At 57.0% G+C, this 27,403-nt stretch overlaps 1 protein-coding gene across 12 annotated transcripts; it reads left to right on the plus strand.

Moving 5' to 3' along the window:
* The first annotated feature begins 1,185 nt into the window (after nt 1-1,185).
* Nucleotides 1,186-27,007, plus strand: KRBA1 (KRAB-A domain containing 1). Of its 12 annotated transcripts, none has more exons than XM_046669690.1 (18): nt 1,193-1,551; nt 8,448-8,574; nt 9,043-9,159; nt 9,876-10,010; nt 10,721-10,876; nt 11,709-11,840; nt 12,050-12,226; nt 13,107-13,262; nt 13,938-14,129; nt 14,584-14,757; nt 15,179-15,352; nt 17,275-17,427; nt 17,944-18,126; nt 19,209-19,421; nt 19,507-19,638; nt 20,752-20,856; nt 21,379-21,540; nt 23,086-27,007. In XM_046669690.1, the coding sequence occupies exons 1-18, from the start codon at nt 1,540-1,542 to the stop codon at nt 24,012-24,014; spliced, it is 3,429 nt and encodes a 1,142-aa protein (XP_046525646.1). In that variant the 5' UTR covers nt 1,193-1,539; the 3' UTR covers nt 24,015-27,007. The 12 variants fall into 12 exon arrangements, with proteins under 12 accessions (XP_046525657.1, XP_046525646.1, XP_046525651.1 ...); XM_046669693.1 differs by having other exon boundaries at nt 1,194-1,551; nt 20,755-20,856; XM_046669694.1 differs by having other exon boundaries at nt 1,194-1,551; nt 15,251-15,352.
* Nucleotides 27,008-27,403: the final 396 nt, after the last annotated feature.

The following is a 27,403-nucleotide window of genomic DNA, read 5'->3' on the forward strand; positions in this document are numbered from 1 at the left end:
AGGCCCAAAGCACAGACAAGAGACTTACCACGAGGGGCTGTGGCCTTTAGGGATGATGAGATCAGATGCTGAACTTTAAGTTTTCGTTTTCCATGTCCTGAAACCCTTGGGATATCTTCAAATCCTCGGGAGACACACACCGGTCCTGTTCCAGCGATTGATTCGGTAGGCGTGAAGGAGGGGGTTTGCAGAGGTTTGGGGCTGGGCGTGATTGACAGTGATCTCCCCTCACGCCTGTCCTCGGAGGCCGGGCCAACGATGTTGGTTGTGTACCCCAGGGAGTTGACCAGCAGCAAGGCCAGCGGAAACGCATGGCAGGCCAGAGCTGCTATAGGGACCAACACTGGGACTGCTGGAGAAAAATTCCCTTTCCCCAAATATTCCAGAGGAAAAAACCCTGTGGGGGAGGGGGCCCGCGAGGAAGTGGGCTCTCTGGGCAGCAGGCACCTCCTCTTCGCTGGACCCCTGCAAGTTGCTGTCTTGCTGAGGAGATTTATCCCCATATACCCATCTTCTCTGAGCTGTTCTAACAGGGGGTCTTCCTCCAGACCAGGAATGAGGCTCATTGAGCTCAGCCGGGGTCCTCTCCCTGGGCGCCCACCACTCTCCCTCCCACCCCGCCGCGTCCCATCTGACCAGGAGAATGGTAGGACCCACGCTTCATTCGTTCATCACACGTTTATTTGGGGGCCTACGACGTGCCAGGAACTTACGAGGTTACTACAGTCAACCAAATAGACCGGCAACTAGTCACCTAAAATAATGACACACGGGTCAACGCTATGGTGAGCGAGGAAAGCGGGTGACAGATTTGAGGATGCGCCGGGGTCTGACTCTGGCCCACCCACGACCGTGACCAGCACCGTCCGGCCTGCAGCCCCCTCCCCACCCCTCAGGACCCGCTCTCCCCACCCTCGCGGGCGGCCTCAGCCACGGTCAGCGTAGCGGATGCGCCCTCTTGAAAAGGCAGGTCCCGTTTCCTCCGAGCATCCCCACCTGGCACAGAGGATGCGCTAAGTAAAGGCTTGATGCAGGAACGAAAGGAGCGGTGGAGAGACAGAGGGATGGATGCGTACACGCCGGCAAGCACACCGCAAGCTGACCACCGGGCGTGTCTGGGCGCCAGGTCCCTCTGGGCAGCCTCCTCAGGTCGCGGGCAGAGACTGGCCGGCGAGGTGGGCGTCGACCAGGCAGCGCCAGGCTCGCCACGCCCCCGTGACGGCGCCGCGGCGCTCTCTGGGAAGTGTAGTTCGCGCCTGCGCTCGGTAGGCCGCCGAGGCCGAGGGTCTCCGGGCGGAAGCGTCCCACTCCTCCTGGGTCGCTAGGCGCGGGGGCGGGCTCGGCGAGGCGCAGGGCGGGCCGGGGCGCGCCCACCCCCGGCCCTTCCCCTCGTCCCTCGCCCCGGCCCCGCCTCCTCCCCCGCCGACCTCGGCCGCCGCCGCCGCCGCCGCCGCCGCGGAGGGTCGCGGCGCAGCTTGCGGGCGAGGAGCGGGCGCCCCGGGGCGCGCCGGAAGCTGAGAGCGGAGGCTGAGCCCGGGGATGGCGCGCCAGGTAAGGCGAGCAGGGGAGGACGGACGGACGGACGCCTGGGCCCGTCTGCTCAGCTAGGCGTACTGCGGCCCCCGGGGGCGGGGGAGGGGCGGAAGGGCCTGGGACCCCCAACTTTGGCATGGGGTTGTGCCGGGCCGGGCGGGCCTGGTGTGCAGGACTTCGTGCCGAGGAGTGCAGGTCCTCGGACGACCCCCTCCGTTACTGCCTGGCTCCTCACTCCCGGCACCCACCCCCACGCCCCCGCGAGTATCCATGTACGTGGAGTGTCTCTCCACCTTTGGAAACTCGTTCTTTTGGGTTAAGCATCGCCCTCCCTTGGCGTGGCTTCTTTTAAATTATCCTGGGAGTGGTGAGTATGAAAGCCTCAGGGGAATGGCTAAAAGTGACACTTTTTCTTGGTAGGATCTTGGACCCCTGGGGGGAGGTGCAGGGAACAAGGTCCCAAGTTTTATCCTCTAGGTGAGGTGTGTAGATCTGAGAGCCGAGGGAGAGCCCTAGCTGTCGCAGTTGGGCACAGCTTGGGCGGGTTGTGTGCGGGGCTGTGAAGGAGCCAGGAACCGTGATGATACCAGTGGGGCGTTGCTGCACGTTCTTCTGAGAGCCTATTCTGTAGTTGGGGCAGCTCATGAACTCGGTCGTACCTCCAGCAACTGTAGACTCCATGGTTGAGGGGCGGTGTTGGGGTAGTGGCTGGGGGAAGTCCTTGGCCAGGCAGAGCAGGCACTGTGCCAGCACTGTGGTGTCATTAATGCCCTGCAAGCTCTTGGGAGAAGAGAGAAAGCGGGAAAATTGGAGTGGTGGGAGCAAGGGCAGCCTCCTTTGCACCTCTGGCTGTCCAGTTAGCAGCCCACGGACACCCTTGCTCAGCTATGCCCACTGGTCCTGTACTAGGGCCTCCTCATACTGCTGTTTCCTCTTCTGAAAAATGAGAAGATTGCACCACTGATCTCAGATCTGATGTTTTGGGGAGGGTGCATCCTTACACTGTGTCGCTTCCTGAAGAAGGTGGCTAGGACAGGTCTTGGGGAGTGGTAGGTCACAGTCAGATGAAGAGGAACAGGGAAGGCCTCCTGTCTTCCTGTCTAGTGAGACTCCTAGAAGCCCAGGGGCGGGTGAGCACAGCCCATAGGTGGAGGGCAGCAGGGTGCAGGGTCTGACCTGGGAGCCCAAGGCATGCTGGGAAATCTAGGTTGGGAAGGACCATAAAGATGGCAGGGTCTGTGGCAGTTTTTTGCTGGGTTAGTGACACAGTAGAGAGAGTGTTTTAGGAGGACTGCATGGCAGCAGTGGGCTCGATGGCTGCTCAGTGACAACAATCCTGGATCAGCCCAGAAAGCTTTTCTCCTGTTGCTTGAGGGAGGGAGGCCTGAGAGCCACAAAGAGGGTCAAGTGGGCCTAAGGAAGACACTGGGTCCAGATTGCAAGCTGACCGTGGGTTTCCCTTTCCTAAAAGCCAGCGTTTGCGCCTGTGTTTGCACACTCATGCTTGCTCACTCCCTCCCATACACACACTCCCCACTCTTCCTCTGCTTATTCTGGGCAGAGGGAGGCACTGATTGGACCGCCCATCCTGGCCACAGTCAGTTCCCATTCCCATGTTATAGGAACTTTGTCACAGAAGGGTTTGTCTTGAGGCCAAGATGGTGAAAGGCCTGGAAACCATCTCTTCCGGATGTCTAAAAGAGCTGGCTATATTTAGCTGGGAGATAGAGGCATTCGGGTCAGCAGCAGTGTGTGTGGAAGAGCCCGTTCTGTGTAGCTGGAGGTGGCAGGCTGTAACCGGCAGGTGGATGTTAGGCAGACAGATGTGGCTGCAGTAATACTACTCAGAGCACTTACTGCATCCCAGCATTTGTTCTGGGTACTTTTCCTATATTAATTCACTTAGTTTCCACAGCATCCCCTGGAGATAGGTTGTTATGATCCCAGTTTCATAGATGGGTTTGCTCAGGTCCCGTGGCTAGTATGAAGCAAGGCAGAGATTGGAGTTTCAGCAGCCTGGCTCCTGAGGTCAAGCCCTAACCCCCATGCTCTGCCCCTGTCTGTGTGTCCAGAACGTTGTAACTGCCAGCAATAGGACCAGCTGCTGGGAATGTAGTGAGCCACCCATTATCAAAGGCATTCAAGTAGAAATTGAAGAGCCATCCCATTTTGGGTGGAAGTTGACGTTAAAAGTTCACTGTTCCTTGAAGGCCAACAAGCAGTTGTCTGTGATTTCTAGTTCACAAGCGTGCCATGTTGGACAACTGGCCCCTGGGAAGAGGAGAGGGGTTGTGACTGGGCTGCAGCCCTGCCTTCTCCCCACACTTGTAAACTTAGGGTGTCACAATCACCCGAGAAGTTTGAAAGTGTCAATTTCTGGGCTCTGAAAGCACTAAACTTAGTTGTGATTTAGTAGATCTAGGATGAGTGGGGAATCAGCCCTAAATGAAAGGAAACTGTGAAGTAAATCCTTTGAATCTCAAAGCCCTTTTGTTTTTTCAGCGGTTCTGTTGTAGATAGCTTCTGTTGGGAGGAGCTGAGGACACGATCATCAACAAAGAACCTGTCTGCTGAGTTGAACCAGCTCTCCAGCAGAACTACCACCTGGCTCTGTGGGTCCTCACTCCCCATTCCCTGCTCCAGCCGGGCCAACAATGGCTACAGGAGCATCTCTTTGTACCCAGGACCCTTCCCCATCCTCCATCACCTCCTTAAAAATGTCTGCCAAATGTTAGCTTTTATTAAGAAGATACTGGGGATGACAATGTTTGGCACAGATACCCCCTTGGTCTATCTATACAAACTTTCCTGGGTAATAATAACTTTCAAAAATTGGATGCTTGATGTTTGGTGTCTTAGAGTCACAGTCAAGCACAGCAGTTAGGGCACCAAAATCTCAGTCCCGAGGCCTGAGTCCTGGCCTTGGACTGTGGCTGTCTGCCGGCTCAGCACGCTGCTTCATCCCTCCGTGCGTCAGAAGCTTCGTCCACACATGAGGGTAACAGAGTCTGATCAGGTGGCTGCATACGCCTATTTTGTGAATCAAATGAAAGATCTGAAATGCTCTAAAACGTGTAAGATCGCACCTCTGCTGACGTTTGCTCCCCTTGAGAACAGAGCCTGTGTGACGCTCGCTCCCTTGGCATCCGGCAGAGTGCCTGTAACTCTTGAGTGTTCCAGTCAGCTCTCTGCTCCAGCCCCTCAGTCTGCCCTCCAGCCTCTGACAGGCCAACCTGTGCGCTCACACTCACACTCACACTCGAGGACCTGGACACTCCAAACTCTGCCCCATCGCTCGGCCCCCTCCTCCAGGTGGTTATCTGTCCCATGGGACTTGGTGTGACTCGTTTCCAGGTTCTGGGGACACCTTATTTTGCCCTAGTGTATTGGCCGTCGTGGGAGTTAATAAATATTTGTGCAGCTGTAGGAAAAGACAGTGAGGTAATTGTATGGACCTTTCCTGCCCCCTTCCCTCTTTTCCTCAGCTGCAGCAGTGAGAGAATGGGACTGTAAATAGGGGGGTTCCAACCTTTTTGACTCTGTGACCCCCTTTCTTAACACTGAAAACTTCCCTGGGCCCCACATAGTTGCGTACATAGTATATTAGATTGTAGTCTTTCCATGTGTTTTAAGGTAAATTCAGTATTACCTTTAAAGGACACATGTGTATTCATCCCAACAGCGTCTATATAGGTCTAAACATAGTCATCAAAGTGTTCAAGCAAAACGTGCACATTCAGCCAACAAACAGTGTTCATGTCCATTCAGACCCTGGGCCTGTTGGGACAAGCCGAGGCTCCCAGGTCTGCAGTGCAGATGGGGACTCCCTGACCGAAGGGTCTCCCTGCTCCACCAGCCGTGGGGTTCCTGAGCCTTGCTGGGGTTAGGACTCTGGAAGGGAGAGAAGAAAGAGGGTGTAGTGGGGAAGAGCAGGGAGGACCAGAGGACAGAGCAAGGCAGGTGGGCTGTGGATGTTGGGGGGCAAGGGAGTGGCCACCAGGCACGGTGGGGGATGAGGTTGCAAAGGTGGAACAAGGCTGGGCAGTGAGGCCTCCCTGCCAGAGGAGAGAGGTGGGGCACAGTGCTCGTGTCTTGTTGGGAAGTGTGATAGGACCCTGTGTTGGGGTCCCCAAGAGCACCCCGGGTCAAAGATTTGCCAGGAGGACTCTCAGGACTTGGCATATAGTTGTGTTCACAGCAGTGATTTAATGCAGCAAGAGGCACAAAGCAAACTTAGCACAGGGAACAGGCATGTGGGCCATGTCGGGAGGAGCCAGGCGGGAGCTTCCAGGGTCCCCTTCTGATGGAGTCACACAGGCTGTGCTCAGTTCTTCCAGCAACAGTTGTGACAACAGCTTTGAGATGTTGTCTACCAGGGAGGGCCACTAGGGACTCAGGGCCCAGGGCCTAAACCTGGCATGGACCAAAATCCCAAAGTTCCAGAAGGAAAGCGGATGTTCAGCACAGACCGCACCATGCAAGGAGTCTGGGCCCATAAACCACCCTCATCAGTTAGAGAACTGTGGGAGCCCTCCCGAAATGCAAGTTCCCCAACGCCAGCCTGACGCCAGCCTTGCGTGCAGGCCTTCCAAGGGATGGCCCTCTCAGGCCTGCTCTGCTCGCGCATCTGCGCAGACCCTAACATTGGCTGTCTTTTTGTCTGTCCAAAGGACAGGAAGAAATGGGAGTGGCTCCTGGAGAGCTGTTTTGGAGGGTGTCTAAGTGCATTCCTGAGAGGGAGTGACCATACCCGGCCAGAGGGCAGAGGTTAATTCAGGAGAGTCTGCTGGCCTGCTGAGCAGGCTGTCAGTGGTCAGGAACACATGGTGAGCTGAGGAGGAAAAGGCTGAGGGGTCTGACCACCTGCGGGTCTCCAGGCCTTGGGACCAAAGGCAGGTGGTCAGTGGGGAGGTACCCCCAGCCGGGGGTGTCGACGTGGTCCTGACCAGTTCAGAAGGAGAGTGGAGCATTGGTGGGTGTGACTGCGTGGTGCCAGCTGTCAGAGGGTGACAGGCAGAGTGGGGAGCAGATGCTATCAGTGACAAGTCCGAGAGTTAGTTAACAGTGAGAGTTTTTAAAGTCACTGACTTGAGTTGATGAAACAAGGCAGTAGGTTATCTTCTTTGCTTTATTAGGACTGTCTTGATTTTATTGAATAATTTTTTCTTACAAAGAAATAGTTTAGCCTTTGTTTCTAAACCAGAAGGACCTTCCCATAATTTACATTCTGTTTGCTTAATTTGCACCCAGTTAATTTTTGCCATAATTTAAAAATTCATCCCTGTCAGGTGCTGGTCATCTAGGGTCTGCTGGCTGTTTTAAAGCCCACTTAGTGACTATTTTTAAAGAAGTTAAGACAGAAATGTCTCTTTTATCTTAAAAAGCTCTAGGGTAACAGAGGATGCTCTCCAAGGGTGACCTCAGGTTTCTTCTGAGCCCTTCTTGATGGAATGGACAACGGTGTACCAGGATTCCAGCCCAGAGGGGCGAAGGGTGAAAGGTCAGGGAGGGGCATGGGGGCGCGTAGCGAGATGGTGAGGACTGGACTGCGGCCTGGATGGGCTTCAGTGGTGTCATCTGTGGAGTGGTGTGTCCATGTGCTGCAGGGACTCTGTAGAGATGTGCCACGTGGGCTCGGTGACAAAGGCCACGGGTCACAGCTGTGGAGATCACCATGGCTGGCCAGGGCCGTGGAGGTCCGATGAGACCTGGAAAGTGAGGACAGGTGCAGCCCAGCCCAGTCTCAGTCTAGCAGAGCAGTCGGAACCGGAGACGACCTGCTTGGCCAGAGCGTCTGAAGAAGAAGAGCGGCTGGAGGACTGGATGCAGATCGAGGCGCCACGAATGCCGCACAGGGTGCGGTGCTGCCCAGGGCGTGTGGCTGCGCAGGGTGTGCGGCTTCTGGTTTTCCTTGTTCACCACCTGCACAGCCGTCTGTGCTCGTGAGGGAGGCTCTGCCTCCTCTGGACTTGCAAGGCTGGGACACTCTTCCTTAGGGTGGGGCTGGAGGAGCAACGTAAACACTTTACTTGCTTGATTCCTGAATGTTGGATCATCTCCACTAAAAAGTATGGAGTGGTTTTGTTTTTTTTGTCATACTTATTATTCACTTTATTTGTAAACTTTTTTTAATGCCATATTACTAGGATCCCAAGTCCTTGCACATTCAAAGGGAAGTTTGCTTGTTAACCTCAGTGAATCTCTAACATGATGAATATAGGGCTGGCTGGGGTTCCCATCCTAGGGTTAACCTTTTCTTGGGCCCAGGCTGCGGAGTATGAGACTGTCTGTATTAGCGTCCTGGGGTGCCATAACAAAGTCCCCCAAACCGGGGACTTTAAACAGCAAATTTATTCTCTCTCAGTGTGGGAGGGGAGAAGTCCATGTCAAGGTGTTGGCAAGGCCATGTTCCCTCTGAAGGCCCTAGGGGAGGATCCCTCCTCATCTCTTCCAGCTTCTGGTGACCTCAGGCATTCCTTTGCTTGTGGCAGCATCACTCGGACATCACTTCCAGTGTCAGGTGGCCCTCTCCTCCCTGTGTGTCTGTGTCTCTCTCTTGTTAGAAGGACACCACTCATACTGGGGTAAGGGCCCACCCTACTACAGTATGACCTTATTTTAACTAGTTACATCTGTAATGACCCTATTTCCAAATAAGGTCTCATTCACAGGTACTGTGGTGAGGACTTCAGCATATCCTTTCCGGGACACAGTCTTGCCCCACCCGCTGTCTCCTGAGCAGATTCCCGCTGCTCCTTTGCCTGCTCCCGTGTGTCAGGCCTCACCCCATGCTCTTACTGTTCCCTGCTCCCAGGTGTCCACCAGGAGACACAGGCTGGGTCACCAAGTTGAGGACAGCTCGGCTGGCCTTGCTGGGTTGGAACCAGCCAACTCCCTTGAGATTGTGCCCACAGGTGTCCATCGCCTTCCAGGACCTGGCCGTGTGGTTCTCCAAGGAGGAGTGGCGGCTCCTAGGGGAGGGGCAGAGGGCGCTCTACCGCGACGTGATGCGGGAGAACTATGAGATGCTGGTCTCGCTGGGTAAGGAGCTGGCTGTCCCTGGCCTTTCTGGGGAGGCAGCGGCAGCAGATGTGGCAGGAGTTCAGGCTGAGAAGTGGAAGGGAGGCAGGATCCAGCACCAGGCGGGTCCTGAGCTGCCATGTGACCCTGGGACCCACTGGGCCTTAGTCGTCATCTACAAAATGAACAGCGTTTGAGGTGGCGTTCCGAGAGCTGTGAGGCTGAGCTGGGGGCTTGGCTTATCTTTTATGCCACTGTTGTTTCTATGGACTTTACTAGGGCTCTGGGTACAATTTGGTGGGATGCTCAAAAGCTGGCGAAACACAGATTGGTGGTCTCCGGACCTCTGACACTCATGGGTCTTGGGGTTGGAGTAGTCACATGAACACGTATGTAAACAGGTGCATGGATGTTCAGCGTGTGATTGTGTGTAGGAGGGCAGAGGCCAGCTTCCGCTTCCAGGATGACTGTCTCCCTTTTCTTTCCCAGGGACAGCTGAGCTTCTTCCCCTCTCTGCCTTCCTGTCTCCCACAGAGCCTGGAGGAGCTATGGGAGGCGGAAGCAGTGCTGATGAGGGGCAGGAGCCTGCTAGGGAAGGCCCCTCGGGTGAGTAATTCTTGGCAGACCAGGGCCAGGCCCCTTTGGGCCTCCTGGCCCCCCTGGGCAGCCTGGGTCCAGGTGGGCTCACTCTTGTCCCTCCCACCCTTGTGATCCTCAGCCCCTGGCTCCACTCCTCAGGGGACACTGTGACCTCAGCCCTACCCACCTGCCACCCTCCCCACCCCAACCACTCCCTGACCTTTAACCCCTTACCCCTTGGGGCTGGGAGCTTGGTACACTGTTGCCCATTGCCTGAAGTACTCAGAAGAAACTGGGGGTTGCCCTTGGAGAGCATCCCCTCCTTGGGTCCCCTTCCTGCCACTACCATGCAGAGCTGGCTTGCAGCTCCTGAAGGTCCTGCCACAGGGCTGACATCCAGGACCTCAGCTGGTGGATGTAAGGCCAGGAGGCTAGGGGTACCAGGAGAGGCAGAGGGCCCGGAGTGGGAGGGAATGGAGGCAGCCTCCTCAGCCTCCCCTCAGGGAGTAACAACCAGTGACAGAGGATGAAAGAGCCCAGTTACTCGGGGTCCCCAGCCCCTAGTCCTGACTGTGCCGGTAGGCAGGTCACGTGGCCTGAGCCCAGGTCCTCTTTGTCTCATGGACGTGGGTCTCTCCTTTGCTGCTCCTCACGTGGGGGGAGGATTACAGGAGATGCTGGTGTGAAGTCGCGCCCAGAAGCCTGCAGGCTGAGCTGGGGGTTCACTGTGGCCTCTCCGGCAGGAGGAACTCCCCAGCACAGCCTGCACCTCACCGCCCTGGTGCAGCTGGTGAAGGAGATCCCAGAGTTCCTGTTCGGGGAAGTCAGCCCCGAGAGTGGGGGAGCCAGCCTGGACGGGGAGCGGGCGAGCCCCAAGGGTGAGTTGGACAGCAGGGCAGCCTCACTTTCTACAAGATCAAGTTCAGGCTGTGGGCAGCGCCATGCACTGGGTGCCCACCCAGCCCCTGCCAGACCTTAGGCAGAGTGGGCCGTTTCGTGACCGCCCTAGTGGCATTCCTGCCCTCTGAGAGCATGTGGATGGTTGTGAGACAGCAGCTTCTGACTGTTCTCATAGTGGTTTCTACGTGGCTTCAACCACATGCTCGTGGCCCCATTGCATTGTGCCCTGTGTGGATGGCCAGTCCTTGTTCCGTAGATGAAGAAAAGGAAGCTGTGCCTTGTCTGAATAGCCAGTGGGGACCCAGGTGCCCCTCGCAGCTGGTGCTCTTCCCCCCTCCCCAGCCTCTCCCTCCTTCCCTGGGCTCTGCTCACTCCCTCATTGCTCTCAGCTCAGGCCTCACCTCCTCGGAAGTCTGACCTCCCAGCCCTAGCCCATAGGGTTCCCTGGAGTCTGCTCAGTTGATGGTAAATGAAACAGGAAGTGGGGGTGGGAGGGATCTTATCAGAATAAGACAGTGGCTATGAATCTATGTTTTGGAGCCAAATGACAACACAACGGTTACTGACGTCCTGGTCGTTTTTAGTGGAATGCAGCAAGGAAGGGCCTGGGTGGGACAGTGTTGGGGGCGTTTTACCCATTGTTGGGCTTAAATTCTGGCTTGGGTGCTCTCTCCTTCCTCCCTGACAGCAGCTGTGGCCATGGAGACTTGCCCTCTTCAGGGCCTGCTCGACTGCCTTCCGGACACACCTGTCAGCCGGCCCAGCCTGGCCACTACGCCCAGCGGCAGCTCATCATCCAGCGGCCCGTCCAGAGCCCAGGGACAGGGAAGCCCCCTCGTGCTCAGTGAGTGTGAGCCAGCGGGGGACCCCATGCCCTCTGCGATTTCTCTAGGACTTAGTTTCCCTCATTGCTAAATGGGAGCAAGCTCCCTGGGAGCAGGACATGTGCTCAGCCTCTGTCTGTTGACCAAAGAGGAGGCGTGATGCTGGGTCCCCGGGTGGCCTCCCACTGGCCCTGCTTGCGAGGCCTGTGTGCTCAATGCACAGTAGGCTCAGGGCGGTTTCTAGCAGGCAGGCTGTGGGCAGGTAATGTACTTGTGCGCACCTGATCTGGTTCCCTGATGTTGTCAAGGCAACACTAAGACCAGTGGAGGGCGGGGGTGGCCCTTAGAATTTCTCTGGGGTCTCATTTTATTTTTAAAAATTCTTGTAAAATTTGCGTTTGTCTGGATATTTTTGTTAAAAATACTTTAAATTGGTAAGGAATAAAATGGGCACTCCGGAAAGACATAATCCATTTAGCCCGTGGTTTCAGGTGTCTCCAGTAGATGTGCTCTGGGCATCCAAGTGCCCAGATTTGAGAAGCGTGAGTGCAAGCTTGGGGCCTGCGTGTTGAGGCTGCTGAGCCAGAGTCGGAGGCTGGAGTTGGGGGAGGGTCTGGGGTACTGAGAGTGAATGGTCTTGGTATTTACAATTACACCAGTGGGCACAGGGAACAGACCCCACCTGCCTCAGGCTGCACTCCTGGAACAAGCCTGGCAGCAGCTGGCTCTGACACAAGTTCAGGTCCCAGGACTTGGCTGCCCCCCAGGGATTTGGGGAGCTGGAGGGGCCTGTCCTCTGTGGGGACCAGATCTAGGAGGCCTAGAAAGGCCTTCCTGTCTCTCCTGCAACAGAAACTGCTGACAGACCGAGGCCAGAAGAGGAGGAAGGCTCACGAACCCCGGTCAGGGAGCCCAGCCCTCCCGCCTGTGGCCTTGGCAGGAGGAAGAGCCACAGAAAACAGGAGAGAGGGACCTCGGCGCCAGGTGAGTGGCTGGCTTTCCTGAGAGTGAGGCCTGCCCTTGAGCTGTGTGAGGCAGGACATGGAGGTGTGTGTGGTTCATGGGAGGGTGTCCTGTGGCTCTCCCTAAGAGGCAGGCGTCATCCCTGTTCTGACAGGTGGGAAACCTCAGATGCTGCGAGTGTCCCACAGCTGCCACCGTCAGGGTTGCACTAACCCTGGCTGATCTTTCAGGTGCCGCAGGAATCTCTCCTGGGAACAGCCCCTTGCAAGGCCTCATCAACTGCCTGAAGGACATCCTCGTGCCTGGGCCCCAGCATCCTGAGGCGTCTCCGAGCTTACTGCCTCCTGTCCCCGGCCTGTCACGGCTAACCAGGGCAGAGCTGGAGCCTGGGAGCCCGCCCTGGGGAGGTAAGGCCCTGGGGGCCTGTGTCCTCAGGCCCAGGTTTCTGAAGCCCCTGAAAAGCTTGGAATGCCTTTCTATAGATATTTGTCTATAAATATAATGTCTTCCTGAAGGATCATTCCCAACCTGGCTGCTCCAGTATCATCTGTGTCATATTTCTAGAGCCAGGTGGCTTTCTTAGGAGAACAGCAGTTGGTCATCTAGAAGAAGAAAACTCAAAAACACATTTTGCCCTGGATTCTTTTGTGTTCTTTACTCTTCCTAATGTGAGACCTCTGGGGAGGAGATGCCAGCGAGTGTCACTTCAGGTTGATGCTAAGTGAGATCTTAGCGTGGACTTAGAGGATTGGGTGCCAGCCCTGGAGTCGAGCACCTCTTAGCTGGGTAGACTGTGAAAGGCTCCTGAAGTCTTTGAGCCTCGGTTTCCCCATCTGTAGAAGGGGGTAGTTGTTCTCACCTTAGAGGGCTGTTGTGAGTCCTGGGTACTGTGATGTACTTGTGTGTACATGTGTTTGTAAAAAACTTGGTCCTCCTCAATTGGAAGTTCTGTCCAGGGCCCAGAACACTGTCTGCAGGAGCAACCCAGGCAGCCCCCTTCCTTCCTTGTACCCAGAGACACCACCGTGCTGCCCGTATCATGCACATTCTCATTCCCCTGCCTTTGTCCGTCCCGCTCCGAGAGGGATGTTGACCAGCATCGTTAAACCAAGCACGAAGAAGACAGTGGCCTGTGCAAGGCTGACTGAGCTACAAGGAGACCCACCTCTCCAGATTTCTGGCCCTGACTCCTTTTAACCGCTCACCTGGATTGTCTGCTTTTCGTTGTTCATCGTGAAGACTGAGGACACCAGGCTCAGATTGAAAATGTGTTCCTGTTTCCTATAGTGAAGTCGGAGGCAGTTTCAGGGGATTGTCCCCTCCAAGGTCTGCTGAACTGTCTGAAGGAGATCCCAGAGGCCCAGCTCAGGCATCCCACCCCCTCAGGAGTAGGGGTTCCACAGCTGCCGGAGGATCCAGGGGCCCGGAAAAGGAATTCTGGAGGTAAAGGCCACTGGCTGGGCTGGGAGGGTCCCCGGTGTCATCCATTTCCTTTCCCTGCTCCGAGCAGGGCTGTAAGTGACCCTCCACAATAAGACCCTCAGGCCACATGGTTGGTGTGTCAGTTGGAGTAGCCATACGCTGGGGATTGTCACTGTAAATGGAGGTGGGTGTGTAGGAAGTGCTTCGTCAGTACGTGGTAATTTTCCAGATTGGCTCTTACGGTAGGAGTTAAGAGTTTCAGAAGGAACGAAGGGATGTTTGGGAGGAGAGAGGCTGAGAGTGAAAGATGTAGCTCTACCAGCAGATATCCGGGGCATGGTTTTGCTGTAGGGGTTCTTGTCACGTTCGTCTGGGCTGGGGTGGCGTTTCCACACGCTGCAGCTCACCCGCGCGTGGTAGCTTCTCAGGACATTGAGAAAGTTGAGCTGACGTGGACGTGCTGGCCGTGGAGGAGAGACCCTGATTTGGTGCTGTCTGGGGAGGGCTGTCTTGGCACCCTTGAGCAGAATCCTCTGGAGGCTCCCCAGAGGGGCCTGGGGTGGGACGGGGCCTGGGGTCGGTTCATCTGCTGGTGACTGAGCGGTGACTATCCCAGGCCAGGGACTGCTGTGGAGGCCAGGGGCCTTGGAAGCCCCTTCCCAACCCTCTAAAGGTCTCATGGGGGGCTTCCCGCAGGGCGCAGCCCTGGTCCCGGAGCTGGCAGCGTGCTCTCTGTGAAGATGGAGGACGACTGGGCCCCAAGCCCCCCAGCGCCTGCATCCTGTCAGCTCAGCAAGCGGACACACAGCCCCGCTGCCACTGGCGGCCCAGGGGGTGATAGACACAGCAGGGGGCTCCAAGTGCCCAGCTGGGTCCCTGCGGCTCAAGGTGAGGCCTGGGGTCGTCTGCTCGAGTCTTCCCAGTGGGATCCTCAGCCCCCAGGGGAACGAGTGCCTGCCTGTTTCCGGTAGGGAGGCCGTCCGCCGGCCGTCCTCCTTAGGCAGTTAATCGCCTTTCTTAATCCATGTCCTCCTTAATCTAGGCGCTTGCCCAGGGACCCGTCCCTCGTAAGGACCTTCATTTTGCAGAGATTTCCTGACTGACAGGGAGCTAGCCAGTACATACTTGTGCATCTCCCCACCCTGCCTCTGGGGCCTGGGGGTATAGCTTGTGTCATTCCCCCAAAGGAGCAAAGAACAGATCAAAGTCCCCCATAAAAGGGTGCACTGCCTGGCAGGCCCCCACGCCTGGTACAGGACTGGCCACCCCTGCAGAGCGGAGGCTGGGGCCAGGCCAGGGGCACGTGCCAGAGGTGGTGATAGGGCCGTCTCCCCTGTCCCAGCCGGCAGTGCCTCGAGCTCAGCCCTGGAAGCCCTGGAGGCCTGTCTGAAGGGCATTCCCCTGAGTGGGTCGTTACCTCCCCAGCCGCCGACCACCTCTTGGTCTCGGAGCCCCCAGCCAGGAGACCCTGGGTCTCAGAGGCCCCAGCTGCAGCCCCTTGGATTACACAGCAAAGGTAGACTGTGCCTCGGGCTGGGGGTGGTGTTTGTCCCTGGACGCAACACAAGGGGATGCTTAGGACACTGTTAGGGTCCCTCCCTCCTGGCCTGCCTCATCCTAGACCTCCTGAGATGCCTGCCCTTCTGCCCCTAGCCCCCACTTTCATGCCTGCCCCCAAACAGCTCCCGAATTTGCTGGAAGCTGGTTAAACTCTTCCTGCCCTGTCTTCTCTGAGAGCTCTTACTCACCCTCCAGGCCCCCAGACTGTGGTTGGATTTACGTGGGTAACATCCTCTGGTATTTTAATCAGCACCATGAGCACCTCACCTAAGGGGAGACCCCAGTGGGAGATGTTTTGGGGCAGGTCTGGGCACCCTTCCACAGCCCAGGGCCAGGGGGCCTCTTCCCCAGTGGCTTTCCTGTGCTGTTTCCCACAGAGGCAACCATGGGGCCCCTTCTGGCTCTGGGCCTGCAGGGCTCTGTGAGAGACAGCCCTGCCCTCCTCCCAGCCCTCCACGGCACCCCCACCAGCTTCTCCTCGTCCAGCAGCACCGATGGGGACCTGGATTTCCAGAGCCTTGAGAGCAGCCAAGTACGTCCACCTGGAAAAGGTGAGCTGGCCGGCCTGAGGTGGGAGTCGGTCCTGGGAAAGGACGGGAGGCCCCCTGGCCACCAGCGTGTCTGACCCGACCAAGTCAGGCCACCATGCCCAGTGCCAGGAGTAGGCCTGAGGATGGCAAGGCGGGAGCAGACACGGGACCTGTTTCAATGGGGGGTCCGTTTTAGCAGCTTGGCTCAGAAGATCTCTTAAAGAATAAAAAGGGGCCTCATTCGCTGTCAAATTCTTTCTTCTGCCAGCCACAAAGAGGTAAGTTCCTGTAACATCAGACTGACCTTCAACTTAGGAAAAAACGTCATCAGGTTCCTGTAAAACCACCTTGAAGACTGTTTCTGGTAACCTGCGTCTTTTCTGGGTCCCTCCATGTAGAAGCATCTGTGTTGAGCTGTCACCTCTTTAGAATCTTGCGAGACTGTCCAGGGTCCCCTCTCGACCTCTTTCTCCCACCTGAATAAGCAGAGTGCTCTTGGTCTGCCTTGTCCACAGATGCCTGGTCCCCGTGCTCGCCTCTGTGCTCTGGCCACATCCACTGTCATTGGAAAGGCCTAGAGCTTGCCCAGGACTCTGCTCCAGGCCAGCCAGGGCCTGTAGGGCAGGACTGGGGCCTTTCAGTGTCCCATGCGGCTTGGATTCCTGTACCATTCCAGGGGTCAGCTGCTTGCCTGTGGGGGTTTTTTCCTCCCCAAACACAGCCAACTTTTAAGGTTTAGTTTTTAGCAGGTAACATAATCATATGGTCTGTTCAAAAGCTACACAAGATCCTAAAGGAAAGTGACGTCTGCCTCCCTCCCCTCCAGTACCCGTATCCTCCCTCAGTCACCACTGCTGAGAGTCCGTCACCTTGCAGAGATGCTTTCCCCATGGCCAGGCTTCTGGTGTGCTCACACTTGGCGGCGTTCTGCACACAGCCTCGCCCCCTGCTGTGGGTCTTCATGCTCGTCTTTGCTCCCCTCCTGTTTTTCATCTGACATTCCTTGGACCTTGGCGCCACTGCCTTCTCTCTGACAGCTGCACAGTGTGCCGTAGAAGAGAGCGCATGTCTTTCTTGTGTGTCCTCCATTGATGGATTTTGTTTGCTAAGTAACCCAAGCAGCACGAGGTTTCACGCTGCCTTTGAGAAGCGTCCAGCCCAGCTCCCCAGCTCCCTCTGTTCCCAGAACTCAGCAAATGTCTTATGGGGAGAACCGCATTTGGGGTCCCTCAAGTGGGTCCTTTGCCAGCCCCACACAACTGCCGGGACCTCTCAGGGTTTCTCTTTTCTTGCGCTGTGCCTGCCCTGTCTGCACCAGCAAGCACCTTTGAGAAAGAACATGGCCAGGGATGTCAGCTCATGTGGGAAGCGCCTTTCCTTTTCTAGAATTTTGGTTCATCTAGTTCCTGTTGCTTCCACAGCTCTGTCAATAGAAATATGAATTTTGCGGTTTGTTTTTTCCCAAGTTGAAACTGCATTAGTGTTGGCCTTCTCGAGCTGCTACTTCACACCCTGAGGTGAGGGCGCCTTTAGTGCTTCCTCTTTGAGTAGTGGAGGCAGCCCTCACTGCTCAGGGCCGTCCTGTGGGTGAAGCTGTGCCGTGGCATCCCTCACAAGGGTGAGGCGAGGTGTCCTGAGGGAGCCCAGGCCCGTGCCGGTGGCCGAGCTCCCTCATCACAGCCCACTGAGCAGGCTGCTGTGTGGGTGGCCGAGACAGGTTGGGTTCTTCCAGGGCCAGCCCGAGCAGGGCCGCCCAGAGCTGGGACTGACGTGTGTTCAGGGCCAGGTCTCGGTCCGGGTGTCCTGAACTGGCACAACAGGTCCAGTGCTCTGTGCCTCCTCCCATGGCCCCGGCTGCGCTGGACACGGGACACAGGCAAGGCTCTGGGGTTCACAGAGACTGAGCTCTGACGTCCAAGACTGTGAACGTTGGGTTTTCACAGGAAGCCCAGTGGGAAGCTCCCCGCTCCAGGGCCTGGAGAACTGCCTCCGAGAGATACCTGTGCCCGGGCCTCAGCCTGCCTGGTCCTGGTCCTCGGCAGGGGACAGGGGGCCACGGAGAGCAGAGGCCAAGAACTGGACGGCAGACACGGAAGGTAAAGCACGGCTGCCGGGTGTCTGGGAGCAGGAAGAGGTGGCTCCCCTGCGGCCGCCCCTGGCATGGCCTCTCCCGGCAGCCGTGGGCTCATGTCCACCCCGGCTGAGAAGGCGCTCCAACCTGGCGTGGCCAGAGGCTTGTGTGAGGCCGGGAAGCCAGAGCGTGCTGCTGGCATCTGAGCAGTGGAGGCATCGGGGTAGGACACCCAGTGCCACCATCCGCTCGGAGCCCAGCCGGGGCCCTGGCAACAGAGGGTCTTTTGATCCTAACTGTGTTGGCCCCATGTGCCTTGGTGTCTTGCACAGTCGCTGAGCTGTGGGGCTACCAGGAGTCCAGGTAGCTGGGTCTGGGAATAAAGAGATCCTGGAGGACTTGGGCTACTCCTTGGGATATCCGTCAGTTGGCCAGTGTTCACACCTGCAGCTGGTGTGCCTGAGAAGTCCTATGTCCAGTAACTTCCTAGCCTCGGTGCCAGCATGGGACTGACAGGCCTCTTGGCTTCTCGTTAAAACAGGGCTGAGGGGCGAGGCCTGTGCGCCAGCCCGTCTAGGACAGCGCAGCGGGGGAGTGCCCACCAGGAGCGTCCAGCTGGCTAGCCCACAGGCTCTCACCTCTAGTAGCGTCCCTGCCTGCTGTCAGCGAGGGCTCAAAGACCATGGGGCCATCAGGCCGGGACCCGGGAGGTGGCTCCAAGATGGTGAGCTGACATCTGCCCTAGTGTTTACTGGCATGTGTTCCCTCTCAATAGAATCTTTGATGAGAGGATAGATCTCCCTTCCTCTCTTCCTTCCCTGTGTCAGTGTGTGCTGGAACAGGTGTGCCGTGTGTGCTTTGCACTGCTGACTGCACGCTGGAGCAGGTGTGCTGGAGCGAGTGTGCTGGAGCAGGTGTGCGGTGTGCTCCACGCTGCTAGCCACGTGCTGGAATGGGTATGGTGGAGCGGGTGTGCAGTGTGCTGCACACTGCTAGCTGCGTGCAGGAGCAGGTGTGGTGGAGCGGGTGTGCAGTGCGCTGCACACTGCTAGCCGCATGCAGGAGTGGGTATGCGGTGTGCTCCACGCTGCTAGTTGCACACAGGAGCGTGTGTGCTGGAGCAGGTATACAGTGTGCTCTACACTGCTGGCCGTGTGTAGGAGCAGGTGTGCTGGAGTGGGTGTGCAGTGTGCTCTGCACTGCTGGCTGCATGCTGTAGCGGGTGTGCATTCCCCAAAGACTGCTGGCTGGAGTGCTGTGAGGTGTGCTGCAGAGTGCTGCAAAGGTGGGGAGAACGCTGGTTTTGTCTGGCCGTAGGGCTTCTCTAGGGGAAGGACTGGTGAGTTCCTCTATTGCCGTAGTTGCCTGGGGGCTGAGAGGGGTTTCCCTTTGCTGCAGCCGCTTGGTTGAACTGAGAGCAGAAGTCCTTCCTAGACCTGCTGAAGTGCACTGGTACTGGTAGGATCTGGCTTATTTGAATAAATGTGGTACTTCTAATACTCCCACCAGCAAGAACTGGCTTTTGGGGACCTGCTGTGCACGTGATGGAATCTCCGCTCTTGGACCGCTGGTCCTGGCTGCCTGGCTCATCTGATGCAGGGCCTGGCTGGGACCAGACTACTAGTGACTTCCAGGGTCTGGAGACTTTTGGAAAGTTCCCCAGCTGGCTTTCCCAACCAGCCAGGGGCCTGACCAGGCTGAGCTGAAAGGGGACCAGCTCTGCATGCCCTGTGCTTTAAGGCAAAGGGTTCTCCTGCCTCTCGTTGGGCTGATGGACAGAGGGTTCTTTTGCTGTCATTTGCCCAGGGGTGGCCACCAAGCCCTCCCCACTCCACTGCCTGGAGAACTCTCTGAAGGGGATCTTGCCTGGGCGGCCCCTGCGCTTCGCCTGCTTGGCCGGCCCCGGCTCTGGCCCTGGCCCCAGCTCCAGCCCCAGCCCCGGCTCCAGCTCGAGCTTCAGCAGCTCCGAAGGAGAAGACCTGAGGCTGGAGCCTGAGCTCTGGCAGCCGCTCCTGCAGGGTGAGCTTGTGTGGGAGAGAAGAGGGCAGGGAGCCACGCACAGGGTGTGGCCACCGCCTGACACCAGCTTTGTTTGTGATGCCAGAGAGGGGCCGCCTTCCCAGCTGCAAGGGTCCTGGCCCTCCGTCCCTGCGCCCTGGCGGTGCCCCCGCTGGCAGCAGCCCTGGTGAAGTTCCAAGGAGAGCAGAGCCCAGGGACCCCTGTGGTCTCAGTGCAGGTGAGCCTGGGGTCTCCTGAGAGGGGGCGTGTCCCCCAGGGGGCCACAAGTCCCGAGACTGGGTTCTCTGAGTCCCATCTGTCACTGTGCCTGACTCTTGCCAGAACGTTCTCTACTTTGGTCATTCTTGAGTTCCCTGTAAGATGAATTGTGTCTGAGAGAAAAAGATGGGCTGTTGAGGCGCACATGGCGCCAGGAGTGTTAAACAAGTGTGTTTAATTAGAAAGCCTGGAAATAAACTTAGTAAGTATATGTTATACATATATATATATATATATATGTATAACATATGCATGCTGCATATACTTAATAATGTGTATGTAATGTGTACATGTGTGTACTGGTACGTGGGTCCCTGGCTATCAGTAGTGATGCTCTCAGCTAGGAGCGCCTGAGGCCCTCACTCCAGCACCTGTCACCCCCCTCGGGGGCGGGGCCAGTGTTCTGGCTGGGCCGACCCTTGTGGTTCTTACTGTGATCCCAGGACACACTTCCACAAAACCCTCAGGGAACTTTGAGAGCAAGGTTTCTTATTCACAGGTCCTGGAGAGTACAGAGCATGCCTGAGGGCCACATAGTGAGGTCGCAGATAGAGAAAAAGTGTGCGCAGACCCAGGCTCTGTCTGTATTAGGGTCGAGGGTGGGGTGCCTAGTTTTTGGCAGGTTCACTCTTTATTGGCCAATTTAGAGCATAGGCGCGGGAACCAGGGAGCAGGAAGGGAAAAGTGGGGTCACTGAAGCGGTCAGTTATCTGGGTCAGCCAGGCCTTTCTGGAAGAGGGGCTTCCTGGGTGGGGGTGGCCTGTTTCCGTATCTGGTTGTGCAAGTAGCTGTGTCATACAGCTGGCAAGACATCTGTCCAGGATGGATGGCTTTTGAAATGGATGCTTCGGCATCAGAAGCTTAGTGTCAGGTACTGACTGTGTACACGCACATATGTATGTATATAATAGTGTACGTTAAAAAAAATTGGCAATAAATAAAAAGTATTGAAAGTGAGATTCCTCCACTCGGGAAAGCTTAGATGTTGTCCTGCCAAGAAAGTGGGAACTGCTGCCTGCTCCCCAGGCTGCCTTGCTGCTCAGCCCAGGCCTGATCCAGTGTTTGCTCCCAGCAGGAAAAGGAGAAGAGAAGACGGGACACAGGTCCCAGTCGCCCTGGAGAGAAGTGCACTCAGAGACACTGGGCCGGCCAGGCCCCCTGGGCAGCACTGGAGGAGGTAGGGGTGGGGTGCACTGTTGGGGAAGGGGGCTCCTCAGAACTCAGGCCGGTGGCTCTGCAGAGTCCGTGGCCTCCACACGGGTCCAGGCTGTACCCACACTCTTTACTGCCCAGTGGGCCTGGCGGGAAACAGCAGAGTGGGCTGGGTAGGGACCACAGAGTCTCCCACAGCCCGCAGGGTGCTCCCAGCACATCCCTGAAGGAGCCTCGTGGGGGGCTGCAGACTGTGGCCCCCTCCCCCTGTTCTCCTGGCCTCCACTCCAGGGAGAGCCAAAGGCATCATGCCAGAGCTGCAGAGCCCTCCAGATAATCAGCCCACTCACGTCACACGCCCTAGCCAACCATTCAGCCAGAGTTGGGCTCCCAGAGAGGCCAAGTGTGTACATCTCGCATCTTGTTTAACCATTATTAAAGTTGAAAGTTCCGTTTCTTTTAGGCCATGTCCAGATACCTGCACGTCAGCGTGGCTCTGCCCAGGCTGTGCGTATCCACAGCCCAGTGCTCTGTGCTCTTTCCACAGAGGCAGCTGTGAATCCCAGCCCTGCCCCTCAGCTGGAGAGAAAGCCCCGGCCGGGACCTTGCCGGCCTCCTGGGCCAGCCCATGGGTCCCTATCCTGGAAGCCCAGCGTTAGTGAAGAATCCAGGGGCCTGGGGCCTGGAAGCGGAAGACCAAGTGTTGCAGGTGACCTGGTGGCTCCCCCATCCCCTCAGGTCGCCAGGAGCCCTGTGGCTCAGGGGTGGGCAGGGAGTCAGCGTCTGCACGGCTACCCAGCCGCCCTTCCCGAGGCCCAGCTCCTTCCTGCAGGGCGGGCTGGCCAGAACCCTGGGGCACAGTGTGGGGAAAGCTTGTTCTTCACCTCATTCTGGGCTCTTTGGGGTCACAGGTAGGAAGAGTCTCACCTGGAACTCACTTCGGGTTATTTCATTTCAGTGTTGTTGTCTAGAAGTGGCTGGCTTTTTCGTAAATGCACAGGTGCTTTTTAGAAACAGAACAGAAATTGAGCTGTATACCAGAATAGATACACCCAGAACCAAAGCTTGGGGTTTGAAGGGATTTTAGAGAATAGATGAGGAAACCGAGGCCCAGGCGTGTTGAGGGGCCCCGCCAAGGGCGTCTGGAGAGACGCGGTTCCGCATCGCACCTGACCCTGAGGAAGCTCGTCCCTAGACCATGGTGGAGACGCACGGAGGGCTTGGGGCTCGGCCTCCTGAGTCAGTCTAGGACGGGCACTGAGCACCTCACGTCAGCAGCTTGAAGCGTGGCCTCCAGGGCCTCCGTCACTGGCTTGTGGGTTCGAGCAGCTGTTTTATTAAGAGCTTTGTGCTGGCCCGAGGCAGACCTGTCGCCCCTCCCTCAGTTAGAGGTGGACTTGTGACCCCCGCAGCTTCACTAGCCCTCAGCTTAGGTCCTCCTTAAAGAACTTGACCAGCAGCACTTGGGTCCTCGCTCTTTCCTCCGTTTGAAGCCCTGGGCTGCTGAGGAGAGCGGCTGAGCCAGGCGGGGCTCAGAGAGACGCGGAAGAGGAGGACTGCCCCGCACGGTCAGCGGTGTTGAGGGGATCCGGGCTTTCTTGTGAGGTTTACCTGGGGTGGAGACCAGTTCCGAGGGAACTTAGCATGAAGGATTAGATGATTTTTTTCTTAAAGTAGTTTAAGACTTAAAACTCTGTGAGTCTGTAACTTCTGAATAAGGAGGGTAGAGGTCAGAATCAGGCAGGAACCCTTGTGGTTTGCTTGTGATCAAGAGCACTGGGTGCTGACACAGCCCCCTGGTCACTGCACTGGAAGCTCCCAGGTCCCAGGCTGGACTAGCCCTCCTGGGCCCTCTCCCAGGGCTGCTGGTGGCCTTGGCCTCGTGCTGTCTGTGGGGGCTTCTTCGGGCCCTGCCCACTGACTCCCTAGAGCAGGGTTAGGTGTTTTGGGGTGCCATTTGGTCCCAAAGGTGACACAAAGAACCCATTGATCCTTTGCCTAGAAAGTGGGAAGGCCACTGTCCAATCTGTGGTTTATCCCATCCGTAAATTTGGGGAACAGCCAGGAGACATGGCCCCTTCTGATGTCCTGGGCCTTGGCATCCATATTCTTAAGCCTGAGCCACTTCTGTCCATCTAAAGCCAGGCCTTAGTGGGGCAGGCTGCCGAACACACTAGCTGAAGGGACCCCTGGGGGCAGAGAAAGGTTCTGACAGCCAGAGAGCTCTCACCCCACGTCCCTGCTCTGGTTTTAGCCAGGACCAACGGGAGACTGCTTCCCAGAGGCCTGCCTGAGCCATCGCCTGTGGCCCCCATCCCTCCGGCTTTGCCACTTGCCTCTCCGCGGCCACCCTGCCCCTGTGGGAGTTCCCTGCAGCAGGAGCTCCGTAGCCTCAGCGCTGCCCTGTCAGAGAAGCTCGAGCGGCTCGCTGCGGCCCTGGCAGGCCTGTCTCAGGAAGTGGCCACCATGAGGACCCAGGTGGATCGGCTGGGGAGGCGCACGCGGGGCCCTGGGCCAAAGGGCCAGGCTTCCTGGCCGTGGGCCCTCCCCCGGGGGCCTCGCTGGGCTAACGGCCCCGCCCACAGACACCTGCCCTACTGGAGACAGAAGGCCCCCACCCGGCCGAAACCAAAGGTCCTGCGCAGCCAGGCCGAGGCCTGCAGGGCTGGCAACTCCTCAGGCCTCTCCAGCGGAAGGCTCCGCCCAGTGCCTCCACTACCTCCAGACACCCCCCCAGCAGAACCTTCTGGACCCAATACCAGCCCTTCCCAGCAGCCCCTCTCCTCAGCATGCAGCTGCTGTCCTGTGCTAACTGTGCACGCCCACCTCGGACACACTGGGGGCCAGCAGAGCCCCACGCCCCCTTCAGTGCCTGCTGTCTTACCCTCCCCGACAGCCTCTCCTGCAGCCCGCTCAGAGGCGGAGCTGTGGGCTGCGGCAGCTGCACCAGCCGGACCCCTAAACCTGCCGAAGGCTCCAGACAGCCTGCTGGCAGGGGCCTGCAGAGCCCTGCAGGAGGAGCTGTGGGGTGGGGAATGGAGGGGCCCGAGCTGGGGGGCCCCTGACCGCCTTCTTCACCAGCGCAGTCCTGCCCAGGATGCTCCGCCTGCGGCCGCTGCTCCTAGGGACCATCCGACCCCCTCACCCCACTCCAGCCGAACCTTCCCCACTTCTGGGCCGTGAAGGGGCTGGAGTTCCGCCACTGGCCTGACTGCCCGACTCCAGGATGCTCTTTGCTCAGGGAGGCTGTATTTGGGGTGCATTCCTCAGCCGCGCTGCTGGCCTTGCCTCAGGTTCATTCAGATGTTGCCCCCCCCCCCGCCTTCCTTCCCACTGGAACTGCCGAAGCTGGCAGGCCGGTGGTGTGTGTACACGCACGCACACACTCGTGTGCCTGGGGCACTTCAAGCAGCTGCAGAGGGGTCGTGAGAGCCCCTCGTCCTAACAGCTGCCCCCATCTCAGCGCAGAGGAGGGCGTGGCCTTGCCTTCCTGGTAACTGTGGGCATAGCTTTCGTCTGGGGAGAGCTCTGCCCTGTGGCCTAAGCTGGATTCACCCGTGTGGATTCCAAAATGAAAGAAGGTTGTTGCTAAGGGAGGGGCCCTTGGTTCCTACAGAAGGCTCAGGCGGGCTACCCCAGGGCGTGGCCGATTGGTTATGCTACCAGTCCTGGGGATGAGGTAGCCCACTGCCTGCCCTCCGATACCCTGGAGAGAATTCAGCAATCTGCCTATGGCTGGAGGCTCGGCTGCGGGATGGACTCCCCCAGTGACTCCCTGGGAAGGAGTGGCGCACATTGTGTCATGGCGGCACATTGGGGCACTGTAACAGAGTGCCACAGACGTTTACTTTCCCTGTGGTGGGGGCCGAAAGTCCAAGATGAAGATGTCAGTGGGGTTGGTTCCTTCTGAGGCTGTGAGGAGTCTGCTCCAGCCTCTCTGCTTGGCTCATCAGTGACCATCTTCATGTTCACGTGGCGGGCGTTCTCCCTGTATGCGTGTCTCCAAATTTCCCCTTTGTGTAAGGACACAGTCATTGGACCAGGGTCACCCTGATGCCCTCACTTGAACCGTATTCTGTGAACACCCTGTGTCCAAATAGGGTCAGATGTAGGGGTTATGACTCCAACATATGAATTTAGAGGGGACACATTTCAACTTGTAACACATATAAGGGACTGGGCTCGTTGTCTTGGGTTCATCTTGGGAGAAGAAAGTGTGACCAAGGTGTCACTAGGCCTGCTTTCCTGGTGGCCAGACGGCCTGCTCTGGGCCCTGCCTCTCAGATGGCGCGGCCGCGTGGCGGTGCATCAGTAACAGCCTGCCTGTCGCTTCTCCACCTTGTTTCCTCCCCCAGGGTCAGAGCTCTTCCGTGAACCTTGTGTTCCTGAGTTCCTGATTTGAGGAGTCTTTGGGACTCTGTGTACACGTGCTGCCTGGGAAAGACTGGCCTGGCATAGACTGGCAGGTGGCTCTGCTGTCAGGGAACCCGGGGCCCAGAAGAGGCTGTAGCCACAGCAGCTGCACAAGCAGTACCTTGTGGCTGCTGTGCCCGTTGTGCCCCTAAAGTCAGGGTCTTTGGGGCCACACACAGGGCCTGGCCTGTGCCCTTCACTGCAGCAGGCTGCTGATGCAGACTGTCACAAAGAGGGGACGTTAAAATGTTTTCAGGACTGGAATAAGTCCCAAGCTGACTGTCTTAGAAGCTAATGTCTGAGATCATGTAAGTAGGACGTTTAAAGTAAGTGGTCTTCACGTCTAGCCATACTTGATAGAGAATAAGGAGCGGAAGAGTTCTAGGCTTTCCGCTCATGAAGACCTCAGGAAGATGAGTCCAGCTCCTTTTCAAGCTGTGCAGGGAGCGACGCTGGGCACGTTTTAGAGCCAGTAGACAGGGTAGGACAGGACCCTGAGGAGGGTGCCACCCTCGGGAGCAGCGGCCCTGGCAGTGAGGAGGAGAGTTCTGTCCACTCCTGCTCGGCCCTCCTGTCCGGCCTGGCTGGCCTGCATTCTCCTCTCCTCGCCCTTCCCAGCAGGGGTGGTGGGAGGTGGTCTGCCATCCCCCTTCATATGGCAGTTTAAGGTTTTGTTCTGTGGAATTTACAAACATCAGCCATCGCACAAACCCTCTGCAGCAGACATAAAGGAGCAAACGAGCTCAGAGGGTGTCACTTGCTCACGATCACACAGCTTTTGACTGATAGTTGAGAAGGGTGCTGTGCTTGGCAGCCCTGGCATGTCCCCTCACAGCCGGGGCCCAGCTCCTTCCAACCCCCGCCTGCTGCGCAGACGACGATGCGCAGAGTGTCCCCAGGTTCAGTAGTCCACATCCAATCGGACCATATACGAAGTTCAATCCTTTTTTTTTAAGAATGTGGAAAATAAGTAATAAAATTTTAAGAAGCTCCCCACTCCGCAGTCATGTTTGTCCCACAGGAGTTAGTTTCCCAGGCCCTGTCCCTTGCCACACGAAGAAAACCCTTTCACAACTGTTCACTGAAAAGCCTTCTAGAGTCACTGATCGGGTGAAAAATCTGTGGAGTTTAGGACTGTGTCCTTTTCCTTCACCTACTTCATGGGGTGGTTTGAGGAGGAAATGTCACTTTGATGGGAGAAACTGAGGGACCTTTTGAACTCAGGGGTTCTGGGGGTCTGGGAGTAGGGGGCAGAGAAGGCTCTGGCTCTGCCTGCCGCCATGCTGGAAGGAGCCAGAAGACGTCCTGGAAGGAGCCAGAAGACGCTCCTGGCCAACCTCTCCCCACGGGGCTCGCGTCAGGGGCCCTTGAAGTGCTCTGTCTCCACCTTCCTCTGTCAGGCGGGGAAAGGGGGAGGGTCCCGCTTCCACCTGTCAGAGTCAGAGAAGACGCCCCCTCCCCCCCATTTCCAGGGCTCCCCCGAGGGGTCCAGTGGAAGGGAGGCCGCCATGGGGTTGGGGTGCAGGGGCCACAGTTCACTTCCTCCACTCCTGATGTCACTGCTCCCTCCTAAGGACCTTGGGCACCTGGCAGACCAGACTGTTCACTCTCAACTTTTTTGTGTGTTGTGTTTTAGATGTGGCTTCTGTAGACAGCCTGTAGTTGGATTTTAGTTTTTAATTCAGCTTGACAAATTTTGTTCCTTCCTTGGAGCCCTTAATCCATTTCCATGTAACATGATTACTGACATGTTTATCATCCTATTTTGTGCTTTATGTTTGTCCCACCTGTTCTGAGGTTTTTTTCTTCTTCCCTGATGCCTTTTGTGTCAGCAATGTTGTAATCATTCTGTTATTTCCCTCTACTAGCCTCAAAATTGAAAGACCCTAAGGGAGAAACAGGCAAATTCACAATCATGTTGGGAAGACTTATAGCATATCTCTCTCAGGAATTAACAGAAGAAATCAGGCAGGTTATAGAAGATTTGAACAAGCTAATAACAGTCTTGTTCTGATTGATGAATATATAGAACCCGGCACCATAGGACTGTGAAATAGACATCCTTTTCAAGCATATATAGAACATTTTTTTAATTGGCTGTACACTAAACCCTAGAGCAAGTTTAAACAATTTTTTTAAGTATTGAAATTATATAGAAT

This window comes from Equus quagga, chromosome 8 (genome assembly GCF_021613505.1).
Source record: "Equus quagga isolate Etosha38 chromosome 8, UCLA_HA_Equagga_1.0, whole genome shotgun sequence".
NCBI classification, from domain to species: domain Eukaryota; kingdom Metazoa; phylum Chordata; class Mammalia; order Perissodactyla; family Equidae; genus Equus; species Equus quagga.

Bases quoted from the DNA above. Each gene is read 5' to 3' on its own strand.
- KRBA1 (XM_046669690.1), top strand. The intron at 14,758-15,178 runs GTAGACTGTGCC...TGTTTCCCACAG, and splicing joins CCTTGGATTACACAGCAAAG to AGGCAACCATGGGGCCCCTT. The intron at 19,422-19,506 runs GTGAGCTTGTGT...TTGTGATGCCAG, and splicing joins CTGGCAGCCGCTCCTGCAGG to AGAGGGGCCGCCTTCCCAGC.